Source organism: Anomaloglossus baeobatrachus, chromosome 3 (genome assembly GCF_048569485.1).
Source record: "Anomaloglossus baeobatrachus isolate aAnoBae1 chromosome 3, aAnoBae1.hap1, whole genome shotgun sequence".
NCBI lineage: Eukaryota > Metazoa > Chordata > Amphibia > Anura > Aromobatidae > Anomaloglossus > Anomaloglossus baeobatrachus.
Window position 1 is genome coordinate 60,260,557 of NC_134355.1, and position 23,655 is coordinate 60,284,211.

Here is a 23,655-nt window from a genome sequence, read left to right on the forward strand (position 1 = left end):
TAGCAGCTTTTTTAAAAGTTGCTAATTTTCTTTTTTTTAAATAAAGGTACCTGGCCGCTTGCACGCAGGGTGGGCGGGCAGCCTACTGGCTGCCACTCTGTGCGTGCGGGGCGGGCGGCTGTGCAGCAAGTTACCCAGTTTGTCCGCGGTCCCAGTTTCAAATGATGGCGCCGAAAGCAAGCGCGTGCGCAGATGGAGCTCTTGGATGAGAGCTCCATCTGCGCACGCGCTGCTCCGGGAGTCAGCGCGTGCGCAAATTGAGCCCTTGGATGAGAGCTCCATCTGCGCATGCGCTGCTCCAGGCGCCATCATTTGAACCGGGACCACCACCACCATGGACCCCGCGGCTCCTGCTACCCCGGACGCCACCGCGCCTGCCACCACCGCACCTGCAACCACGGACGCCACCGCACCTGCAACCACGGACACCACCGCACCTGCAACCACGGACACCGCTGCACCTGCAACCACGGACGCCACCGCACCTGCCACCACGGACCCCGCTGCTACTGATCCGCCGCGCCTGCCAGCACAACCTCTGACTCCTGTGACCCACCACTGCTGCCCCCCTCCTGTAAGAGAACACCGGAGTATAAGACGGACCCCATTTTTCTTTACCTTTTTTTATGTCTAAATTTGGGGTGCGTCTTATAATCCGGTGCGTCTTATAAAGCGAAAAATACGGTATATATTTATTTATTTTTTTCTCTATCTGAGATATTGCTATGTATTTTCTGGTGGTGTTACATACTGGTGCACTCAGGCCCTGATTTGGACCTTATCCTGTCGGTTACTGTTTAATGTATGGCCATTCCATCTCTCCACTAGCCCAGGGGATATACTATTGATATCTTTTGGTTACTTATATGCCCCCCTGGGATATAGTAATACCAGTTTCTTCCCAGTTTTAGCTAAGGGGTAGTCTGTCTCCCTCTCTGGGACCTTTTTCTCTCTCTGTCTCATCTAATTGGATTTTAACTATGTATGTCTAACTACTAACTGTTATCACATGTGATTTTGATATTTGCACTTTTTGTAATAATAAAAACTGTATACTTTTTCACAACTGTGGTACAGTAGTTTTACTTCAAAAACATGATAAATACCCCTTTTTGTCCACAAGTTTCTGTAACATGCTAATGGGGTTGACTACCAAGGGAACTAACGCCCAGGGGACTAGTCCTCGTCCTCATTAGCATACGGTAAAAGATCTTTAGAAACACTTTTTCTAAAGATCCCTACTAGATACAGAGACAGTTAGGCAAGGATTAGCAATATGCACCCAGAACTGCTTGTGGTTCTGGGTGCATATTGAACCTGACAGGTTCACTTTAAGGCTATGTGCCCACGGGACTCTGTACCCGCGGAATTTGCCACGGAAAACCTGCGGATTTATCTGAATTTTCTAGGTTTTAGTAAGTACAGACACTCCCCATGTTCTCCTATGGGACATGGGGAGTGCTGTATCCATGCTGTGATATGTGCGGCTGTGGAATATGCTGCGGATGTCCCACAGCCGCACATAACTGCATGTCAATTATACCCGTGGAAATATCTGCGGACGTCCCGGCTCTCCACTATGGAGATAGAGGCCGGGACTTCTGCAGGTAAGTCGCATGAATGTCCACAGGTTTTCCGCAGATATTTCGCTGGAATCCCGCAGCTATGTATAGCTGCGGATTCCAGGGAGCTGCTGCGGGAAACTTGCAGACAAACCTGCGGCTATATCCGCAGGTGCGAGCTCCCGTGGGCACATAGCCTTAGGGGTCGTGCAGACGACCATATTTTTGGTACAAGTGTGCACTCGGGCCAATGTTATTCAATGAGGAACTACACATGCCCAATTATTTCCTCGGATCGAGTGGTCTGAGGAAACAAAAAATCGCAACATTCACGATTTGCTTCCATAAAGCGAATAACACTCGGCCATTAAGGCTGCTTTCACATCTCCGGTTTTAGCAGAGCCGGCCAATCCGGCTCTAAAACCTATGCAACGGATGCGGCGACAAAACCGCATCCTTTGCATACGTTTTTTACATGCGGCCCGTCCGTTTTTTTCTGCTTGCGGCAGGCTACTGAGCATGCGCAGTGGAAAAAAATGCATGCGGCGGCCGGATGCGTTTTTTGCCTCAGCAAATCGCGCCGCATTGGCAGGATGCGGCGCGATGCGTTTTTTTTTTGCCGGACAAAAAAACGTGTCAGGCAACGTTCCATCTGGCCGCCGCATCAGCTAAATCTGCCACATGCGGCACAAACCGGACGGAACGCAAGCCCATGCGGCACAATACGGCACTAATGTAAGTCTATGCGAAAAAAACGCAACCGGCGGCAAAAAAAAAAAACGGTTGCGTTTTTCTGCAAAGCGCCGTATTGTGCCACACAGGAAAAACCGGATGTGTGGAAGCAGCCTAAAGTCTATGGGTCAGTGAAAAAAGTTGGATGATATCTGATTGTGGTCCGATTTTCATGGATCGACAGAATGGAGAAAGTGGAGATTTTTATTCTTCTCCACACCTCAGCAAAGCGGATCACAGATTTGATCAAACTCGGATCAGAATCTGATTAGCGTAATCGGACCAGTTTTCTTGGATGGAGAAAATATGATTATGTGACTCTCGCTAACAAGGAGTGATAGGAAACAAAAAAATTGTTGTTCTTTTAAAATTAGTCATGGAGACATAGCAAATAAGATTACCTAAAATAATAAAACTACAGAAAAATGGTAGAGAAAAAAATGCAAATGTAGAAAGAGGCAAAAGTGTAAGTATAAAACAGAATATAAAGCTCTGTGCAGCACGGGACGGCCAGAACTCGTTATGGGAGTATATCATTTTTATGAGGGCATACAACTTGTTTGCTTGTCGGCAGACAGAGTAAATGTGTAATTTGCAGCTGCTCCAATGGCTTAGCACCTGATAATAAAACAGCTGTCAGTCTCCAGTGCCACTAAACGGAGAACAACATAAAGGCCACTCCGTGTAAACTAGTTCCGAAATGTTGGCGTACCACCAAATGCACTTCCTCAGATCCAAGCAGTTTCCAGTCACATCGCTGTATAAGTTACATGGTCTGATTTTAACAATGCACTGACTTTAGTTCTGCAGAAATTACAGAAAACTTCACCAGAGAAAACCGGGTGTATTATTACAAATGACATACCTATAGTTAGCTAACTTTATTGTATATATGTGGCACCCCTGAGGCTCTGGTTGCCACAGGGTACTGCACCCCAATTAAGGTGCGGTATCTATCTCAGGTAAGGAGGGGGTTAATCACCGATGTTCCTCATTCACACACTACACACAGCTTAGCAACCTTCACACAGAGTGGGTTGGCTCAGAGTAGGCAGGGGGCTGGCCATACGAACATGGACTTCCTGGTCACTGAAGCCAGCCACCTGGGGGGCGGGTTCCACTTGGGTTATAAATAGGCACTACACATGCACATCATGTCCAGGCAGACCCATCAGGACCATTGTTCTGGCAACACATCTCTGGAAAACTTGTACTTTACTGGGCCCTGAGGCTTGGAGCTGGAGTTTAACCAGGGGTACCTAACTGTTGAGGGGGACACCCTAGAAAAGGACATTCTCTCTCTCCTTCTTTCTCCAAACACTGGTGGTGACCCCTTTACCGGATCTGGGATTGACCGGAGCCCATCACGGTCCAGTGTGACCGGGCTGGCAGCTGAAGTTGTGAATAAACTACACCCTGAACCCGCAGAGACTGTTTTGGCTCGTTCTTACCGGCGCCACCGCCCAGCGCTTAGGGGCCAATGGCCACTACTACCCTCATCATCCACCCGCAGCTTGCTCCGCCTGCGGGGAGCGACACCATCCCGGTTACCATAACACCTGCCCCGGTGAGGCAACGGCGGCTAATCTCTGGCCGCATACCACAGGTGGTGTCACGACAAACCCTCTCCAAATACCCCGCCTCCCCTTCCATTTAACTGTACGCCTCGGGGAAATGGAACCGGGCAAGGCCACCCCGTTATAACACCTGACCCGACCTGAAACGGCCCGGCGATGAGTTGGTGTTCTGAGTGTAGTTTACTCTCAGCTTCAACTGCCAGTTCGGTCACACTGGTCACTGACGTGATGGGGTCCGGTCAATCTCAGATCCGGTAAAGGAGTCACCACTGGTATTTTGATAGCGAAGGAGTGAGAGTCCTATTTCTAGGGTGTCCCCCACCACATTTAGGTACCCCGGCTAAACTCCCACTCCAAGCTCCTGGGCCCTGTGAAGTCCAAGTTCTCCAGAGATGTGTCACCAGAACTATGGTCCTGACGGGTCTGACTGGCCATGATGTGCATGTGTAGTGCCTATTTATACTCCAAGTGGAACTCGCTCCCCAGGAGGCTGGCTTCAGTGACTAGGAAGTCCATGTTCGTATGGCCAACCCCCTGCCTACTCTGAGCCAACCCACTCTGTGTGAAGGTTGCTAAGTTGTGTGTAGTGTGTGAATGTGGGACACCGGTGATTAACCCCCTCCTTACCTGAGATAGATACCGCACCCTAATTGGGGTGCAGTACCCTGTGGCAACTAGAGCCTCAGGGGGTGCCACAGACATACCTTACCTTTAGTGTAACAAAAATGAAGAAATATGTTAAAAAAGTTGCTGATTTTCCTTTAGTTTTTGTTTTTTTTTTAACTGTAAATCATATTCTTTTACATAATTTCCAAACTTACACTTATTATTGAGCGGAATCTGGGCACACCGGACTTGAAGCTTGATGAAATACTGGTTGTTGAGATGTTTTTCAGACGGTAGGCTCCAGGTCCTGGACCTTCTCGCTGCAATACAAAAAAAAATCCTATCACTGTTACATGATTATGATAATTAAACAGTAAAAGGAACCTGAGAATAGATTCAAGCTATTTGAACGTCAGGCTGCATAAATACAACTCTAGCTGCATTACTGGTTACAGCTACTTTGAAAAACCAGCCAGGAACCATACATCTTCGATGACTTAGGCTGAGTTCGCACACTGCATCTTTTATTGCATTTTTTGGTGCATTTTTGCATTTCCTTCTCCCAGCAAATGCTATGAGATTTCGATTTTGCTGTCCACACTGGGCATCTTTTGTTGGCTGCATCTTGGCTGCGTTTTTCAAGATGCAATATGTCAATTCTTTTTGCGTTTTTACCGCGTTTTTGAGCCCTCCAGTTAATAGATTTGACTTAAAAAACGCATTGGGCAAAACGCGGTAAAAGAGCATTACGTTTTTAATGCGTTTTTGCCATGGTGCGTTTTTGATGCACTTTAAGATGCACTCAGGATGCACTAACAAAAAAGATGACACGTGGGAACATAACTTTAAGGCCCCGTTACACGCAACAACGTATCTAACGATATATCGCCGGGGTCACGGATTCCGTGACGCACATCCGGTATCGTTAGCGACGTTTGCGTGTGACAATAACGAACGGCTGTTAATGATGGAAAATACTCACCAAATCGCCCATCGTTGACACATCGTTCATTTTCAAAAAATCGTTGGTTGTTGAGGACGCAGGTTGTTCGTCGTTCCTGCGGCAGCACACATCACTACATGTGACACCGCAGGGACGAGGAACAACACCGTACCTGTGGAAGCCCACAATGAGGAAGGAAGGAGGTGGGCGGGATATTCCGGCCGCTCATCTCCGCCCCTCCGCTTCTATTGGGCGGCCGCTTAGTGACGCCGCTGTGATGCCTCCCCCTTAGAAAGGATGTCGCTAGGCAGAAAAGTATGTGTGACGGGTCCTAACCCGTCACACAGACGCTTATGCGCCACGGGCAGCGATTTGCCCGTGACGCACAACCAATGGGGGCGGGTGCTTTCACATGTAAAGCCCCCTTTAGTCCACAAGGCAGTTTCCCAGTGGCTTCCCCCTTTCCCCACTCTCTTTGACTGACAAATCTCTCCCTATGTGTGTGCATATGAAAAGACCTATCCGTCGATGATAACAGGGTGGGGAGAAGTAGCCAGTGACTCGCTTCGTGGACTAGTCATCCAAAATGCATGTTTCTCAGTTGACTTTTCAAAGTATGTCATCTCCTAAACAGCAAAAGTTCAGACAAAAACACAGCGGCAATCACGCAGCTACTATATGACTTATGTTGCCTGTGATTCGGCGGTATGGATCTGCTGTCAGGTTTGCTTTAAAGCATGCCTGTCATTTCTTGTGACTTTTCAGAATAAGCTGTCCTTTCTGTGTATATGAGGAATCACGCCATCACTGGCTGTTGTAGGAGATGTATCCTGCACTTATCACCAGTTTTTCCCTCTGCAGGATCTCTCGTTAATTTTCAGTTGTCTCTAAGCTAGTGGGTAAAGAGACTAGGAGTTAGGGCCTGTGCACAGTTGAAGTTTTGTTGTGTTTTTTTTTGCACAGTTTGACACAAAACCTTAAGGCTATGTGCGCACTTTGCATTGAGTTACTTGCAGTTCTAAACGCATCCTCTGGCAGAAATTGTTTTTGTCAAATTTGGTTGTGACCACAAAAACACTATAAATACGTGTCATGTAAAACTCTTGAAGGGTCCTCACCCCCCTCTTGGCAATCAGCCACAGATCGTCTTGACGATTATCTGATCGGCCTGAAAGTTTAGGTATTTATGACTTTGGGTGATGGTAGAACTGCAGCCAAAGGATGCATAGAAAAGACATCCCTTTGTTCTATTGGAGGGAAAACTTCTAAAACAGTTTTTAAGTGCTACGTTAATACTAGAACAATTAAAAGCATATTGCCAGAATCCCTGTAGCGCGCTGAACCCAGCGCACCGTTTAGCTTCACGGGAAGATCGCTGGTAGCACAACAAATGAGTATTGGCCAGTAAAATTATGCTAGATGCATTGTGTTTGGTATCTATGTAAATGTAAAATCGAGATATAAAATATGACGCTAATATCTTTCACCTGTGTGGCCCAGGGGCAAAGATATGTGAAAAGCTAGAATTAAAGAACTTTTAGACAATGTTGGCACAGCCCACAAGAGACTGTAAAATGAGGTCACAGAGAGGGGGGTTACCTAAGGGCATAAAAGCGACTAGCTCCTTGATGGGGGGGAGTCAGTACTGGAGGGCATCAGCAAGTGGTGATGGTGGCCGATTATACCATCTTCTTCTCTTGAAGTCCCTTCCCTCCCTAAATTCAGACGTCACCACTATGGCACGAGTTTAGTAAGTTTCACGTTTATACCTTTTATTTTTATGTAACTGTTTATACTGTTTTTATATTGTTCCCTTTTGTAAATTCTTGTATATTTTTTTAAACACTGCCTATGTTCGGATTAAATATATAAAATTTAATAGTTTCTTTCCTCATGCTTTATATACAAATCCAAAACCCAAAGGGCCCTATGCTATCTGAAACTGGTCCCCAGCTACCTGTAGAAAGTCTGGGTGGTGGCAGCGTAATTATTGCATAGAATTATTGGAGTGCTATCATTAATATTACCGAGGTATATATATATTCCATTAGCGGGAATCGGTGATATATATATTTACCCTCGCTGTGAGACCTCCAATATTTAGCATTATCAGCTCAGCAGCCTCATTTTATGCATTGTCATGCAGTACCAAAAGTGGCCTGCCGACAAGAGGGGCGTTAGAGAGTAGTCGTGTTTGTGACAAATCAGCGAACAGCTGCGGGATATCTGAGTGACTCCCCTGGCTGTTCATGACAATATGCTTGCGTTTTTACCGCATTTTAGCCGCGTTTTTACCACTTTTTCATTGCTTAAAGTCAGATGCGTTTTGAATACAAATACACTACTAAATAAAGTTCAAACATTCAAACACTGAAAAAAATGGAAAAAAATGATAACAATATCATGAGTAAAATCATACACAAAATAGCTAATTTTATTAAAATTACTATCTGTAGTACCCAGGCATTGCCCGGGATAGTAACTGTCTCTCTGTCTCTCTCCCAGTCTCTCTGTATGTGTTTCGCTGTCTGTCTGTCTCTCTGTCTGACTATTTCTATCTCTGTCTGTATTTGTATCAGTCTATCGGTCTCCATCTCTGTGTCTGTCTGTCTCTCTCTATCTCTATGTCTGTCTCTATGTGTGTGTGTCTGTCTGTCTCTTTCCCTGTCTGTCTCTTTCCCTGTCTGTCTCTTTCCCTGTCTGTCTCTTTCCCTGTCTGTCTCTTTCCAGGGCTCTCTCTTTCCAGGGCTCTCTCTTTCCCCGGCTGTCTCTTTCCCCGGCTGTCTCTTTCCCCAGCTGTCTCTTTCCCCAGCTGTCTCTTTCCCCATCTGTCTCTTTCCAGGGCTGTCTCTTTGCCAGTTTGTCTCTTTCCCCATCTGTCTCTTTCCAGGGCTGTCTCTTTCCCTATCTGTCTCTGTCTGTGTCTGTCTGTCTTTTCTGTCTCTCTATCCATCTCTCCAAAGACATCATATTACCTCACGCATAAGCTTCAACTAACAGTTTATTTTGTTCCTATAGCAACCACTGACAGTTGCTATTAATAACCTATAGCTCCCACCTCCATTCAGTTTAATGGCGGCAGGATTTTAGAGACTAACTGTAAAGCACAGTGTTACATTTTTCTGTCAAAACATAGTCTACGACACTCCCTGGGTCACATGAGGCGTCTGTGCAAAATTTCGTGATTGTAAATGCGACGGTGCGGATTCCTTTAGCAGACATACATACACACACACACACTCAGCTTTATATTTTATGTATATATATATATATATATTGTGAGGTAGCACGGTCGGCTGCGCAGCAGAAGACATGGGATCCAGGCATTAAGGGTCACAGCACACGGTTTAATGTCCAAAACAAAAGTCCACAACAATATACATGTGCCTCTCCAGCAGAGAGCTCAGGGAGTTCTGTTCACTCCCTCACACCCGGCACACCTGCTCTCGTTCCTGTTTCCATTTAACCCTTCCTTCAGCCTGTAGGGAAACAGCATTAACCCTGGAGTGGATTTACTTTCTATCATGGAGGGAGCACAGCCGGGGCGAGACATACCGGCCGTCATAGATAACCCCGGTCACAGTCTCACATACCCCCCCCCCCTCAGTTCAATCGTGCGGGGTTGAACTCTCGCCATCAAACACGGGCCGCGGGACAAGGCATCGGCGTTGCCCTGCAACCCACCGGCCCTATGTTCAACCGTAAACCGGAAGTTCTGCAGAGAAAGGAACCACCGGGTAACCCGGGCATTCCGTTCCTTGGCGGACCTCATCCAGACCAGTGGAGAGTGATCCGTCACCAAGCGAAACTGCCGTCCCAGCAGGTAATAGCGTAGGGACTCCAAGGCCCACTTGATCGCCAGGCACTCCTTCTCCACTACGCTATAATTCCGCTCGGGAGGGGTGAGCTTCCTACTTAAGAAGGTGACGGGGTGTTCCACCCCCTGAACCACCTGAGACAACACTGCCCCCAGGCCGACCTCTGAGGCGTCAGTCTGTACTATGAACTCCGTCCGGAAATCAGGGTGTACAAGAACGGGCTGTCCGCACAGGACCCCCTTCAGGGCCCGGAAGGAGTCCTCGGCCTGCGGAGTCCAGCGCACCATGACGGACTTCTTGCCTTTGAGAAGGTCCGTCAAGGGGGCTGATAGTCCCGCAAAATCCTTTACAAACCTCCTGTAGTACCCCACGATACCCAGGAAGGCCCTAACCTGCTTCGTGGTCAGGGGTCTAGGCCACTTCTGGATCGCCTCAACCTTGTTAATTTGGGGCTTAATCACTCCTTGGCCTATCACGTAGCCCAAGTAGCGGGCTTCCGTGAGTCCCAACGCACATTTCTTGGGATTGGCTGTCAATCCGGCTGTTCGAAGCGCGTCCACCACCGCTTGTACCTGTTCCAAGTGGGTCTGCCAATCGGAGCTGTAAATAATGATGTCATCAAGGTACGCTGATGCATACGCCTGGTGGGGTTCCAGCACTAAGTCCATCAACCTCTGGAACGTGGCCGGAGCGCCATGTAACCCAAAAGGCAAGACAACATAGTGGAAGAGACCCTCCGGCGTAACAAAAGCGGTTTTCTCCTTGGCGGACTCCGTCAGTGGCACCTGCCAGTACCCCTTGGTCAGGTCGAGCGTGGTAAAATATCGCGCCTGTCCCAACCTATCAATCAGCTCATCCACCCGGGGCATGGGGTAGAGATCGAACTTGGATATTTCGTTCAATCTCCTAAAGTCATTGCAGAACCTTAAGGAGCCATCGGGTTTTGGTATTAGGACAATCGGACTAGCCCATTCACTCCGGGATTTTTCGATGACCCCCAGGCGTAACATTGTCTTTACTTCCTCCGATATGGCTTGTCGTCGAGCCTCCGGTACCCGGTATGACTTCAGGCTTACCTTCAGGTGGGGCTCGGTGACAATATCATGTCGTATCAGACTGGTCCTACCGGGCAGCTCGGAGAAGACATCGGGGTTCTGCTGAACCAACCGTCTGGCCTCTCGCCTCTGAGTCTTGGTGAGGGCTTCTCCAATCCTTACTTCCGGTTCATCCTCTCCGGAGGTCGCTGGAGCCGGAGGTGAACGACCCGAAGAGGAGGGAGATGGGGAAAAAACAGCCATCAGGCTTTCCCGTTCCTGCCAAGGTTTTAATAGGTTGACATGGTATATTTGTTCAGGTTTTCGCCTACCGGGCTGCAATACTTTATAGTTAACCACCCCGACTCTTTCCTTTATCTCGTAGGGGCCTTGCCACTGAGCCAGGAATTTACTCTCCGCCGTGGGGATTAATACCAACACCCGATCCCTGGGTTTAAAGGTCCGCACGGTGGCTTGTCTATTGTAGCGGCCGCTTTGCGCGGCCTGAGCCTCCTGTAAATGGTCCTTCACAATTGGCATGACCGCGCTTATGCGGTTCTGCATACCCAAAATGTGTTCAATCACACTTTTATGGGGGTGGGCTCTTGCTCCCATGTTTCCTTTGCCAGGTCCAACAATCCCCGGGGATGACGCCCGTATAACAATTCAAAAGGCGAAAACCCCGTGGATGCCTGTGGCACCTCACGGATGGCAAACATCAAATAGGGAAGCATCATATCCCAGTCTTTCCCGTCTTTTGAAATCACCCTTTTTAGCATGGTTTTCAGGGTTTTATTGAAACGCTCAACTAAACCGTCCGTTTGAGGATGATACACAGACGTACGCAACTGCTTGATCTGGAGTAGCCGGCATAGCTCTTTGGTCACTTTAGACATGAATGGGGTCCCCTGATCCGTAAGGATCTCCTTGGGCAACCCCACCCGGCAGAACACAGCAAACAACTCCCGAGCTATAAGCTTTGCTGCAGTATGTCTGAGAGGTATCGCCTCGGGGTACCGGGTGGCATAGTCAACGATCACTAGGATGTGTTCGTGCCCTCGAGCGGACTTTACGAGGGGCCCCACCAGATCCATCCCTATCCGTTCAAAAGGGACTTCTATAATGGGTAACGGTACCAACGGACTGCGAAAATGGGTCAGGGGTGCGGTAAGCTGACACTCCGGGCAGGTTTCGCAGAACCTTTTTACCTCCCCAAAGACCCCGGGCCAATAGAACCTTTGCAATATTCGCTCCTGCGTTTTCTTGACCCCTAGGTGGCCACTCATCAGGTGTTTATGAGCCAAATCGAGGACCCGCCGGCGATGCGGCTGGGGCACCACCAACTGCTCTACCCCCACGCCCCGTATTTCATCTACCCGGTAGAGTAAATCCTGCTTAAGAGCGAAATGGGGGTACCTTACCTGGGCACCGGGCAGCTGTGCCACCCCGTAAATTACTGTCACCCGACTCCGGGCATGTATTAATGTAGGGTCCTGGAGTTGGGCTGTCCCAAACGTATCCGGGGACGCCTCCAACTCCGGGATGGGTTCGACCGTCTCAGCCTCTCCTGCCAATACCTCTAGGGGCGACCTATCGGGTTCACATTCTGTCCCTATCATGGGGACCCCTACGGCAGGTGTCCCGGATTCAGGATTGTAGGGCTCAGGTCCCGGACTGACCAATATCTGAGGAGACTTAGGGGGTCCCTTCCATAAAGTCCAAAAATAGGGCAGATCCCTTCCTAGGATCACGTCATAGGGAAGAGTGTTAAGAAGTCCCACCTCATGTTGCACCTGACCGCAAGGTGCTGTGATGGTGACAATCCCCGTGGGATAGTCTCGGCGGTCCCCATGTATGCAAACCACCCCCACGGTACGTCCTTTGGCCTTTACTTTAGCCCTCAAGGTGGATCGCACCAGGGTCACTAAGCTTCCGGAATCCAACAATCCTGTAACCGGACATCCATTCACCTGTATTTGGCACAAGTGGGGCTCAGTCTCTGGGGAGACCAGGTCAGCGGTACACACCACCTGAGCATACATTGAACCCCGCCGGGTAACCCCACAATCCATGGGCTCCGTGGTGAGTGGACACTGGGCTTCCATATGTCCCACCCGCTGGCACCGCCAACATCTAATGGGGACGGAAACCCCCTTGACGGGTTGTCGTTTAGGGTACAGAACCTTCCGGACCTCAGGAATGGTGGGCGCGGCCTCAGACGGGACGGTAGGGGACTCCTGCACCGTTGTCAGCGGTGGGTCCTTGGCCCTAGGCTTGGAGGGGCCGGACCGACGAGCGGTACGCAAAGTCTCAGTGTCCCGTATCAAGTCCTGCGTAGCCACATGCCGCTCTACCAGGGACACTAATTGGTCGAGGGTACTCGGGTCACCCTGTCCTACCCACCGTTGAACGGTGACGGGTAAAGTGCGCACAAAACGATCCACTACTACCCTTTCCACCATTTGCGCCGGGCTCAGAGTGTCAGGCTGCAACCACTTTTTTACAAGATGCAACAAGTCATAGGCCTGGGAGCGTACGGGTTTGGCTTCCTCATAGAACCACTGATTTACCCGCTGAGCCCGTACATAGGTATTCACCCCCAACCGAGCCAGTATTTCGGCTTTCAGGGTCACAGTCAATGGCGTCCTCGGTACAGAGGTCCAGGTACGCTTTTTGGGGTTCCCCCATCAGATAGGGCGACAATACCTCAGCCCACTGGGGGGTCGGCAGCATTTCCCGCTCGGCCACCCGCTCAAACACCGCCAGGAACGCTTCCACATCATCCCCCGGGGTCATCTTTTGCAACGCTTGTCTCACCGCTTTCCGGACGCTGCCGTCGTCACCCGGTCCCGGGGTTGTTGCTGCCGGTCCGGCACGGATCGACTTGGCCAGGAGAACCATCTGTTCTTGGTGCCTTTTTTCCTGCGCTTGTAAGGATTGCTGCTGTCGTTCCAACGCCCGGAGCAGGTGTGCATTGGTCTGTTGCTGCTGTGCATCAGCCTCTTGTAGCTGTGCATTAGTCTGTTGCTGCTGCCTTAGTATGTCCTCCATGGCGTCGCCGGGTTTGGGCTGTAGTATAGCCGCTCGAATCCAGGACATGTGCTGCTGGGTCACCAGGGATGGATGCTACACCTCACCGGCTGTCATGCCCGCCGATTCTCCACCATATGTGAGGTAGCACGGTCGGCTGCGCAGCAGAAGACACGGGATCCAGGCATTAAAGGTCACAGCACACGGTTTAATGTCCAAAACAAAAGTCCACAACAATATACATGTGCCTCTCCAGCAGAGAGCTCAGGGAGTTCTGTTCACTCCCTCACACCCGGCACACCTGCTCTCGTTCCTGTTTCCATTTAACCCTTCCTTCAGCCTGTAGGGAAACAGCATTAACCCTGGAGTGGATTTACTTTCTATCATGGAGGGAGCACAGCCGGGGCGAGACATACCGGCCGTCATAGATAACCCCGGTCACAGTCTCACATACCCCCCCCTCAGTTCAATCGTGCGGGGTTGAACTCTCGCCATCAAACACGGGCCGCGGGACAAGGCATCGGCGTTGCCCTGCAACCCACCGGCCCTATGTTCAACCGTAAACCGGAAGTTCTGCAGAGAAAGGAACCACCGGGTAACCCGGGCATTCCGTTCCTTGGCGGACCTCATCCAGACCAGTGGAGAGTGATCCGTCACCAAGCGAAACTGCCGTCCCAGCAGGTAATAGCGTAGGGACTCCAAGGCCCACTTGATCGCCAGGCACTCCTTCTCCACTACGCTATAATTCCGCTCGGGAGGGATGAGCTTCCTACTTAAGAAGGTGACGGGGTGTTCCACCCCCTGAACCACCTGAGACAACACTGCCCCCAGGCCGACCTCTGAGGCGTCAGTCTGTACTATGAACTCCTTCCGGAAATCAGGGTGTACAAGAACGGGCTGTCCGCACAGGACCCCCTTCAGGGCCCGGAAGGAGTCCTCGGCCTGCGGAGTCCAGCGCACCATGACGGACTTCTTGCCTTTGAGAAGGTCCATCAAGGGGGCTGATAGTCCCGCAAAATCCTTTACAAACCTCCTGTAGTACCCCACGATACCCAGGAAGGCCCTAACCTGCTTCGTGGTCAGGGGTCTAGGCCACTTCTGGATCGCCTCAACCTTGTTAATTTGGGGCTTAATCACTCCTTGGCCTATCACGTAGCCCAAGTAGCGGGCTTCCGTGAGTCCCAACGCACATTTCTTGGGATTGGCTGTCAATCCGGCTGTTCGAAGCGCGTCCACCACCGCTTGTACCTGTTCCAAGTGGGTCTGCCAATCGGAGCTGTAAATAATGATGTCATCAAGGTACGCTGATGCATACGCCTGGTGGGGTTCCAGCACTAAGTCCATCAACCTCTGGAACGTGGCCGGAGCGCCATGTAACCCAAAAGGCAAGACAACATAGTGGAAGAGACCCTCCGGCGTAACAAAAGCGGTTTTCTCCTTGGCGGACTCCGTCAGTGGCACCTGCCAGTACCCCTTGGTCAGGTCGAGCGTGGTAAAATATCGCGCCTGTCCCAACCTATCAATCAGCTCATCCACCCGGGGCATGGGGTAGAGATCGAACTTGGATATTTCGTTCAATCTCCTAAAGTCATTGCAGAACCTTAAGGAGCCATCGGGTTTTGGTATTAGGACAATCGGACTAGCCCATTCACTCCGGGATTTTTCGATGACCCCCAGGCGTAACATTGTCTTTACTTCCTCCGATATGGCTTGTCGTCGAGCCTCCGGTACCCGGTATGACTTCAGGCTTACCTTCAGGTGGGGCTCGGTGACAATATCATGTCGTATCAGACTGGTCCTACCGGGCAGCTCGGAGAAGACATCGGGGTTCTGCTGAACCAACCGTCTGGCCTCTCGCCTCTGAGTCTTGGTGAGGGCTTCTCCAATCCTTACTTCCGGTTCATCCTCTCCGGAGGTCGCTGGAGCCGGAGGTGAACGACCCGAAGAGGAGGGAGATGGGGAAAAAACAGCCATCAGGCTTTCCCGTTCCTGCCAAGGTTTTAATAGGTTGACATGGTATATTTGTTCAGGTTTCCGCCTACCGGGCTGCAATACTTTATAGTTAACCACCCCGACTCTTTCCTTTATCTCGTAGGGGCCTTGCCACTGAGCCAGGAATTTACTCTCCGCCGTGGGGATTAATACCAACACCCGATCCCCGGGTTTAAAGGTCCGCACGGTGGCTTGTCTATTGTAGCGGCCGCTTTGCGCGGCCTGAGCCTCCTGTAAATGCTCCTTCACAATTGGCATGACCGCGCTTATGCGGTTCTGCATACCCAAAATGTGTTCAATCACACTTTTATGGGGGGTGGGCTCTTGCTCCCATGTTTCCTTTGCCAGGTCCAACAATCCTTGGGGATGTCGCCCGTATAACAATTCAAAAGGCGAAAACCCCGTGGATGCCTGTGGCACCTCACGGATGGCAAACATCAAATAGGGAAGCATCATATCCCAGTCTTTCCCGTCTTTTGAAATCACCCTTTTTAGCATGGTTTTCAGGGTTTTATTGAAACGCTCGACTAAACCGTCCGTTTGAGGATGATACACAGACGTACGCAACTGCTTGATCTGGAGTAGCCGGCATAGCTCTTTGGTCACTTTAGACATGAATGGGGTCCCCTGATCCGTAAGGATCTCCTTGGGCAACCCCACCCGGCAGAACACAGCAAACAACTCCCGAGCTATAAGCTTTGCTGCAGTATGTCTGAGAGGTATCGCCTCGGGGTACCGGGTGGCATAGTCAACGATCACTAGGATGTGTTGGTGCCCTCGAGCGGACTTTACGAGGGGCCCCACCAGATCCATCCCTATCCGTTCAAAAGGGACTTCTATAATGGGTAACGGTACCAACGGACTGCGAAAATGGGTCAGGGGTGCGGTAAGCTGACACTCCGGGCAGGTTTCGCAGAACCGTTTTACCTCCCCAAAGACCCCGGGCCAATAGAACCTTTGCAATATTCGCTCCTGCGTTTTCTTGACCCCTAGGTGGCCACTCATCAGGTGTTTATGAGCCAAGTCGAGGACCCGCCGGCGATGCGGCTGGGGCACCACCAACTGCTCTACCCCCACGCCCCGTATTTCATCTACCCGGTAGAGTAAATCCTGCTTAAGAGCGAAATGGGGGTACCTTACCTGGGCACCGGGCAGCTGTGCCACCCCGTCAATTACTGTCACCCGACTCCGGGCATGTATTAATGTAGGGTCCTGGAGTTGGGCTGTCCCAAACGTATCCGGGGACGCCTCCAACTCCGGGATGGGTTCGACCGTCTCAGCCTCTCCTGCCAATACCTCTAGGGGCGACCTATCGGGTTCACATTCTGTCCCTATCATGGGGACCCCTACGGCAGGTGTCCCGGATTCAGGATTGTAGGGCTCAGGTCCCGGACTGACCAATATCTGAGGAGACTTAGGGGGTCCCTTCCATAAAGTCCAAAAATAGGGCAGATCCCTTCCTAGGATCACGTCATAGGGAAGAGTGTTAAGAAGTCCCACCTCATGTTGCACCTGACCGCAAGGTGCTGTGATGGTGACAATCCCCGTGGGATAGTCTCGGCGGTCCCCATGTATGCAAACCACCCCCACGGTACGTCCTGTGGCCTTTACTTTAGCCCTCAAGGTGGATCGCACCAGGGTCACTAAGCTTCCGGAATCCAACAATCCTGTAACCGGACATCCATTCACCTGTATTTGGCACAAGTGGGGCTCAGTCTCTGGGGAGACCAGGTCAGCGGTACACACCACCTGAGCATACATTGAACCCCGCCGGGTAACCCCACAATCCATGGGCTCCGTGGTGAGTGGACACTGGGCTTCCATATGTCCCACCCGCTGGCACCGCCAACATCTAATGGGGACGGAAACCCCCTTGACGGGTTGTCGTTTAGGGTACAGAACCTTCCGGACCTCAGGAATGGTGGGCGCGGCCTCAGACGGGACGGTAGGGGACTCCTGCACCGTTGTCAGCGGTGGGTCCTTGGCCCTAGGCTTGGAGGGGCCGGACCGACGAGCGGTACGCAAAGTCTCAGTGTCCCGTATCAAGTCCTGCGTAGCCACATGCCGCTCTACCAGGGACACTAATTGGTCGAGGGTACTCGGGTCACCCTGTCCTACCCACCGTTGAACGGTGACGGGTAAAGTGGCACAAAACAATCCACTACTACCCTTTCCACCATTTGCGCCGGGCTCAGAGTGTCAGGCTGCAACCACTTTTTTACAAGATGCAACAAGTCATAGGCCTGGGAGCGTACGGGTTTGGCTTCCTCATAGAACCACTGATTTACCCGCTGAGCCTGTACATAGGTATTCACCCCCAACCGAGCCAGTATTTCGGCTTTCAGGGTCACATAGTCAATGGCGTCCTCGGTACAGAGGTCCAGGTACGCTTTTTGGGGTTCCCCCGTCAGATAGGGCGACAATACCTCAGCCCACTGGGGGGTCGGCAGCTTTTCCCGCTCGGCCACCCGCTCAAACACCGCCAGGAACGCTTCCACATCATCCCCCAGGGTCATCTTTTGCAACGCTTGTCTCACCGCTTTCCGGACGCTGCCGTCGTCACCCGGTCCCGGGGTTGTTGCTGCCGGTCCGGCACGGATCGACTTGGCCAGGAGAACCATCTGTTCTTGGTGCCTTTTTTCCTGCGCTTGTAAGGATTGCTGCTGTCGTTCCAACGCCCGGAGCAGGTGTGCATTGGTCTGTTGCTGCTGTGCATCAGCCTCTTGTAGCTGTGCATTAGTCTGTTGCTGCTGCCTTAGTATGTCCTCCATGGCGTCGCCGGGTTTGGGCTGTAGTATAGCCGCTCGAATCCAGGACATGTGCTGCTGGGTCACCAGGGATGGATGCTACACCTCACCGGCTGTCATGCCCGCCGATTCTCCACCATATGTGAGGTAGCACGGTCGGCTGCGCAGCAGAAGACACGGGATCCAGGCATTAAGGGTCACAGCACACGGTTTAATGTCCAAAACAAAAGTCCACAACAATATACATGTGCCTCTCCAGCAGAGAGCTCAGGGAGTTCTGTTCACTCCCTCACACCCGGCACACCTGCTCTCGTTCCTGTTTCCATTTAACCCTTCCTTCAGCCTGTAGGGAAACAGCATTAACCCTGGAGTGGATTTACTTTCTATCATGGAGGGAGCACAGCCGGGGCGAGACATACCGGCCGTCATAGATAACCCCGGTCACAGTCTCACAATATATATATATATATGACATGCAACTCTTTTTTGAAATGCTTTTTTTTATTTGTGGATGTGGAGTCATCTGCTATCTTTTTTATTGCCAAATTGACAGTGATACACATTGTACCCAATGTAATTACTGTTAAAGAGCAGCTAATTACAGAGTGGCATTTATCACATCGCATCATCATCAAACTGTTTAGTAAGGAATATTTTATGAATGCTCCAAACAAATTCTGAATATTTTACAAGTAGGATTACATTTGGAAAGCCATACAGATATACTAAGGAATCGCTTAAGCATCATTCACCCCCCCACCCCCATAATTTTAGATTTCTATATTACTTTATCCTTTATCACACATACTGATATTTTTTTTTTTTGTTGAAGTTGGACAGTCTGGGTTTTTTTTAATTCTATACAGTAAGTGTCTCTCTGTCTCTCCCCCACTCTCCCTTTTTCTCAATCTCTCCATCTCTATCGCTCTCTGATTGTCTCTCTTCCTCTCTGTCTGTCTGTTTCCCTCTCTGTCTTTGTCTGCCTTTTTCTCTGTGTGTCTCTGTCTCTGTGTTTCTGTCTCTGTTTGTCTCTGTATGTATCTGTCTCTGTGTGTGTCAATTTCTGTGTGTCTGTGTGTCTCTTTCTGTGTCTCTGTGTGCCTCTGATTCTGTGTGTCTCTGTCCCTGTGTGTCATTGCCTCTTTGTGTCTCTGTTTCTTTGTGTGTGTGTGTGTGTGTTTCTCTGTATATTGGTGCTGCCCAATGGTAATCCTCTCTATGATTATAATGAAAAGACTGCTAAGATGTGAGCTCTACAGATAATGAAGTATCTGTTTATTATGAGACTCAGTGGATACAGAGTAAACTGCAAGATAGATAGTGACATGGATTATTTATCCCAAAAAAATCAGAAAATTCTTAAAAGAAAAGAGTAAAGGGTTACACCCATCACCCAGATCCTATCCCAATATGTAGTAGGTGTAATCTAATATATAAAGCTGAGTGTATGTGTATGTGTGTGTGTGTGTGTGTGTGTGTGTGTGTTTGTGTGTGTGTATGTGTGTATGTCCGCTAAAGGAATCCGCACCGTCGCATTTATAATCACGACATTTTGCACAGACGCCCCATGTGACTCAGGGAACATCATAGACTATGTCTGGACAGGAAAATGTAACCCCGCACTTTACAGTTACTCTCCAAAAAACCTGCCTCCATTAAAGTAAATGGACCTGTGAGCTATTAGGTTATTAATAGGAGCTGTGAGTGGTTGCTATAGGAACAAAATAAATTCTTAGTATAAGAAGCTTATGTGTGAGATAATAAGATGTTGGTGAGAGACAAATAGAGAGAGACAGAAAAAGGTACTTCTCGTAACAATAATACTAGCAAATACCTCCAATTAGAAATGTAGTATAGTTCTAATATAGCCATGTCTCTTACCTCATGTGCAGGGCATTGCAGCTTAGATGTCCATGGTTATGTCCACTCATGTAGTGAGTCAGTTAGTTGCTCATGGTGGTACCATGGATACCTAAGCTGCAGTGCCCTGCACATGAGGTAAGAGACATGGCTATATTAGAAGAACAAGACTACAATTCTAATTGGAGTTTTTTGCTAATATTATTGTTATTATACCTTCTACATATTGGGATAGGATCTTGGAGATGGGAATACCCCGCTAACATAAAAATATGTTTAATGAGCAGGTAATTTTTCTGATGACACAGACATCACTAGTAGTGTATCGTTGGGGTGATGAGCTGATCTGACCCCCCCCCCAGTGATCGGCTCCGGTCTGGGGTTAAATCTGAGAATAGTGTTCTGTCACCACCGCAGTGGAAATAAATAGAATTTTCTTTTAATTCATTATTAAAATATCCAGGATCAAGTCTTTGAAACATTTCTGCTGTGCTAATGAACTCCCCTGCACATTGGCCACCAGGCGTTGTGAGTAGAGTTGAGCGCGGTTCGTGGTTCGTGGTTCTCCAGTTCGCGGCTCGAGTGATTTTGGGGCATGTTCTAGATCGAACTAGAACTCGAGCTTTTTGCAAAAGCTCGGTAGTTCTAGAAACGTTCGAGAACGGTTCTAGCAGCCAAAAAACAGCTAAATCATAGCTTGGTTTCTGCTGTAATAGTGTAAGTCACTCTGTGAATCAAACTATTATCACATTTCAGTGTATAGTGTGCGTGAACAGCGCCTTCAGATCACTGCTGTTTCTATAATGGCGATCGCCATTTTTTTTTTTTTTTTTTCTTGTCTTCCTTCCCTAAGTGCGCGCGTCTTGTGGGGCGGGCCAGCATGTCAGCCAATCCCAGACACACACACAGCTAAGTGGACTTTGAGCCAGAGAAGCAACGGCATGTGTGATAGGATCTGCATGTCACATGTCCCTGCATTATAAAACCGGACATTTTCTTCACGGACGCCATTATCTGCCTTCTGCGTCTTTGGTGTCAGACATCAGTGTCGCAGCTCCGTCTTCCTGAGTCCTATAGCCGATACAGCTGTATGCGCTGCATACACAGCGTTAGACAGCTTAGGGAGAGCACTTTATAGCAGTCCTTTTAAGGGCTCCAACCGGCAGGGTCAGAGAGCCATAGGTGACAGGTCCTGCAAACAGCAACAGCGTCTGTGTAGCCCAGGTCAGGGATTTCCTACCTGCATTTCACCATTAGGAGGGAATAGAAAGGCAGGCTTCCATTCCTCTACCCAGAGCACCACAATCCTGCCACTGTACCCTCTTGTCCTCTGCACACTCCAACTGATAACTAAGCCATTATACTAGCAAACACTCAGTGTACCTAGTGGCATCCTATACGTGGCTATTGGACTTTGCTATAGTCCCACTAGTGCAAAGACATTTGCAGAGCGCGTCTGCCTGCGTTGCACACTACAACTCATTCTAACCAAGCCATTATACTAGCAAACACTCAGTGTACCTAGTGGCATCCTATACGTGGCTATTGGACTTTGCTATAGTCCCACTAGTGCAAAGACATTTGCAGAGCGCGTCTGCCTGCGTTGCACACTACAACTCATTCTAACCAAGCCATTATACTAGCAAACACTCAGTGTACCTAGTGGCATCCTATACGTGGCTATTGGACTTTGCTATAGTCCCACTAGTGCAAAGACATTTGCATAGCGCGTCTGCCGGCATTGCACACTCAAACTCATTTTAACTAAGCCATTATACTAGCAAACACTCAGTGTACCTAGTGGCATCCTATACGTGGCTATTGGACTTTGCTATAGTCCCACTAGTGCAAAGACATTAGCAGAGCACATCTGCCTGCATTGCACACTACAACTCATTCTAACCAAGCCATTATACTAGCAAACACTCAGTGTACCTAGTGGCATCCTATACGTGGCTATTGGACTTTGCTATAGTCCCACTAGTGCAAAGACATTAGCAGAGCACATCTGCCTGCATTGCACACTACAACTCATTCTAACCAAGCCATTATACTAGCAAACACTCAGTGTACCTAGTGGCATCCTATACGTGGCTATTGGACTTTGCTATAGTCCCACTAGTGCAAAGACATTTGCAGAGCGCGTCTGCCTGCGTTGCACACTACAACTCATTCTAACCAAGCCATTATACTAGCAAACACTCAGTGTACCTAGTGGCATCCTATACGTGGCTATTGGACTTTGCTATAGTCCCACTAGTGCAAAGACATTAGCAGAGCACATCTGCCTGCATTGCACACTACAACTCATTCTAACCAAGCCATTATACTAGCAAACACTCAGTGTACCTAGTGGCATCCTATACGTGGCTATTGGACTTTGCTATAGTCCCACTAGTGCAAAGACATTAGCAGAGCACATCTGCCTGCATTGCACACTACAACTCATTCTAACCAAGCCATTATACTAGCAAACACTCAGTGTACCTAGTGGCATCCTATACGTGGCTATTGGACTTTGCTATAGTCCCACTAGTGCAAAGACATTAGCAGAGCACATCTGCCTGCATTGCACACTACAACTCATTCTAACCAAGCCATTATACTAGCAAACACTCAGTGTACCTAGTGGCATCCTATACGTGGCTATTGGACTTTGCTATAGTCCCACTAGTGCAAAGACATTTGCAGAGCGCGTCTGCCTGCGTTGCACACTACAACTCATTCTAACCAAGCCATTATACTAGCAAACACTCAGTGTACCTAGTGGCATCCTATACGTGGCTATTGGACTTTGCTATAGTCCCACTAGTGCAAAGACATTTGCAGAGCGCGTCTGCCTGCGTTGCACACTACAACTCATTCTAACCAAGCCATTATACTAGCAAACACTCAGTGTACCTAGTGGCATCCTATACGTGGCTATTGGACTTTGCTATAGTCCCACTAGTGCAAAGACATTTGCAGAGCGCGTCTGCCTGCGTTGCACACTACAACTCATTCTAACCAAGCCATTATACTAGCAAACACTCAGTGTACCTAGTGGCATCCTATACGTGGCTATTGGACTTTGCTATAGTCCCACTAGTGCAAAGACATTTGCAGAGCGCGTCTGCCTGCGTTGCACACTACAACTCATTCTAACCAAGCCATTATACTAGCAAACACTCAGTGTACCTAGTGGCATCCTATACGTGGCTATTGGACTTTGCTATAGTCCCACTAGTGCAAAGACATTTGCAGAGCGCGTCTGCCTGCGTTGCACACTACAACTCATTCTAACCAAGCCATTATACTAGCAAACACTCAGTGTACCTAGTGGCATCCTATACGTGGCTATTGGACTTTGCTATAGTCCCACTAGTGCAAAGACATTTGCAGAGCGCGTCTGCCTGCGTTGCACACTACAACTCATTCTAACCAAGCCATTATACTAGCAAACACTCAGTGTACCTAGTGGCATCCTATACGTGGCTATTGGACTTTGCTATAGTCCCACTAGTGCAAAGACATTTGCAGAGCGCGTCTGCCTGCGTTGCACACTACAACTCATTCTAACCAAGCCATTATACTAGCAAACACTCAGTGTACCTAGTGGCATCCTATACGTGGCTATTGGACTTTGCTATAGTCCCACTAGTGCAAAGACATTTGCAGAGCGCGTCTGCCTGCGTTGCACACTACAACTCATTCTAACCAAGCCATTATACTAGCAAACACTCAGTGTACCTAGTGGCATCCTATACGTGGCTAT

The 23,655-nt window shown here is 49.4% G+C and overlaps 1 protein-coding gene across 1 annotated transcript in view; it reads right to left on the bottom strand.

Moving 5' to 3' along the window:
- The window catches only part of STPG4 (sperm-tail PG-rich repeat containing 4), a 172,279-nt gene that overhangs the window by 45,773 nt on the left and 102,851 nt on the right, over nucleotides 1–23,655 (bottom strand). The window contains exon 6 of the mRNA XM_075341441.1: nucleotides 4,693–4,797. Coding sequence (XP_075197556.1) covers nucleotides 4,693–4,797 — 105 coding nt within the window. The remainder of the gene's footprint in view (nucleotides 1–4,692; nucleotides 4,798–23,655) is intronic.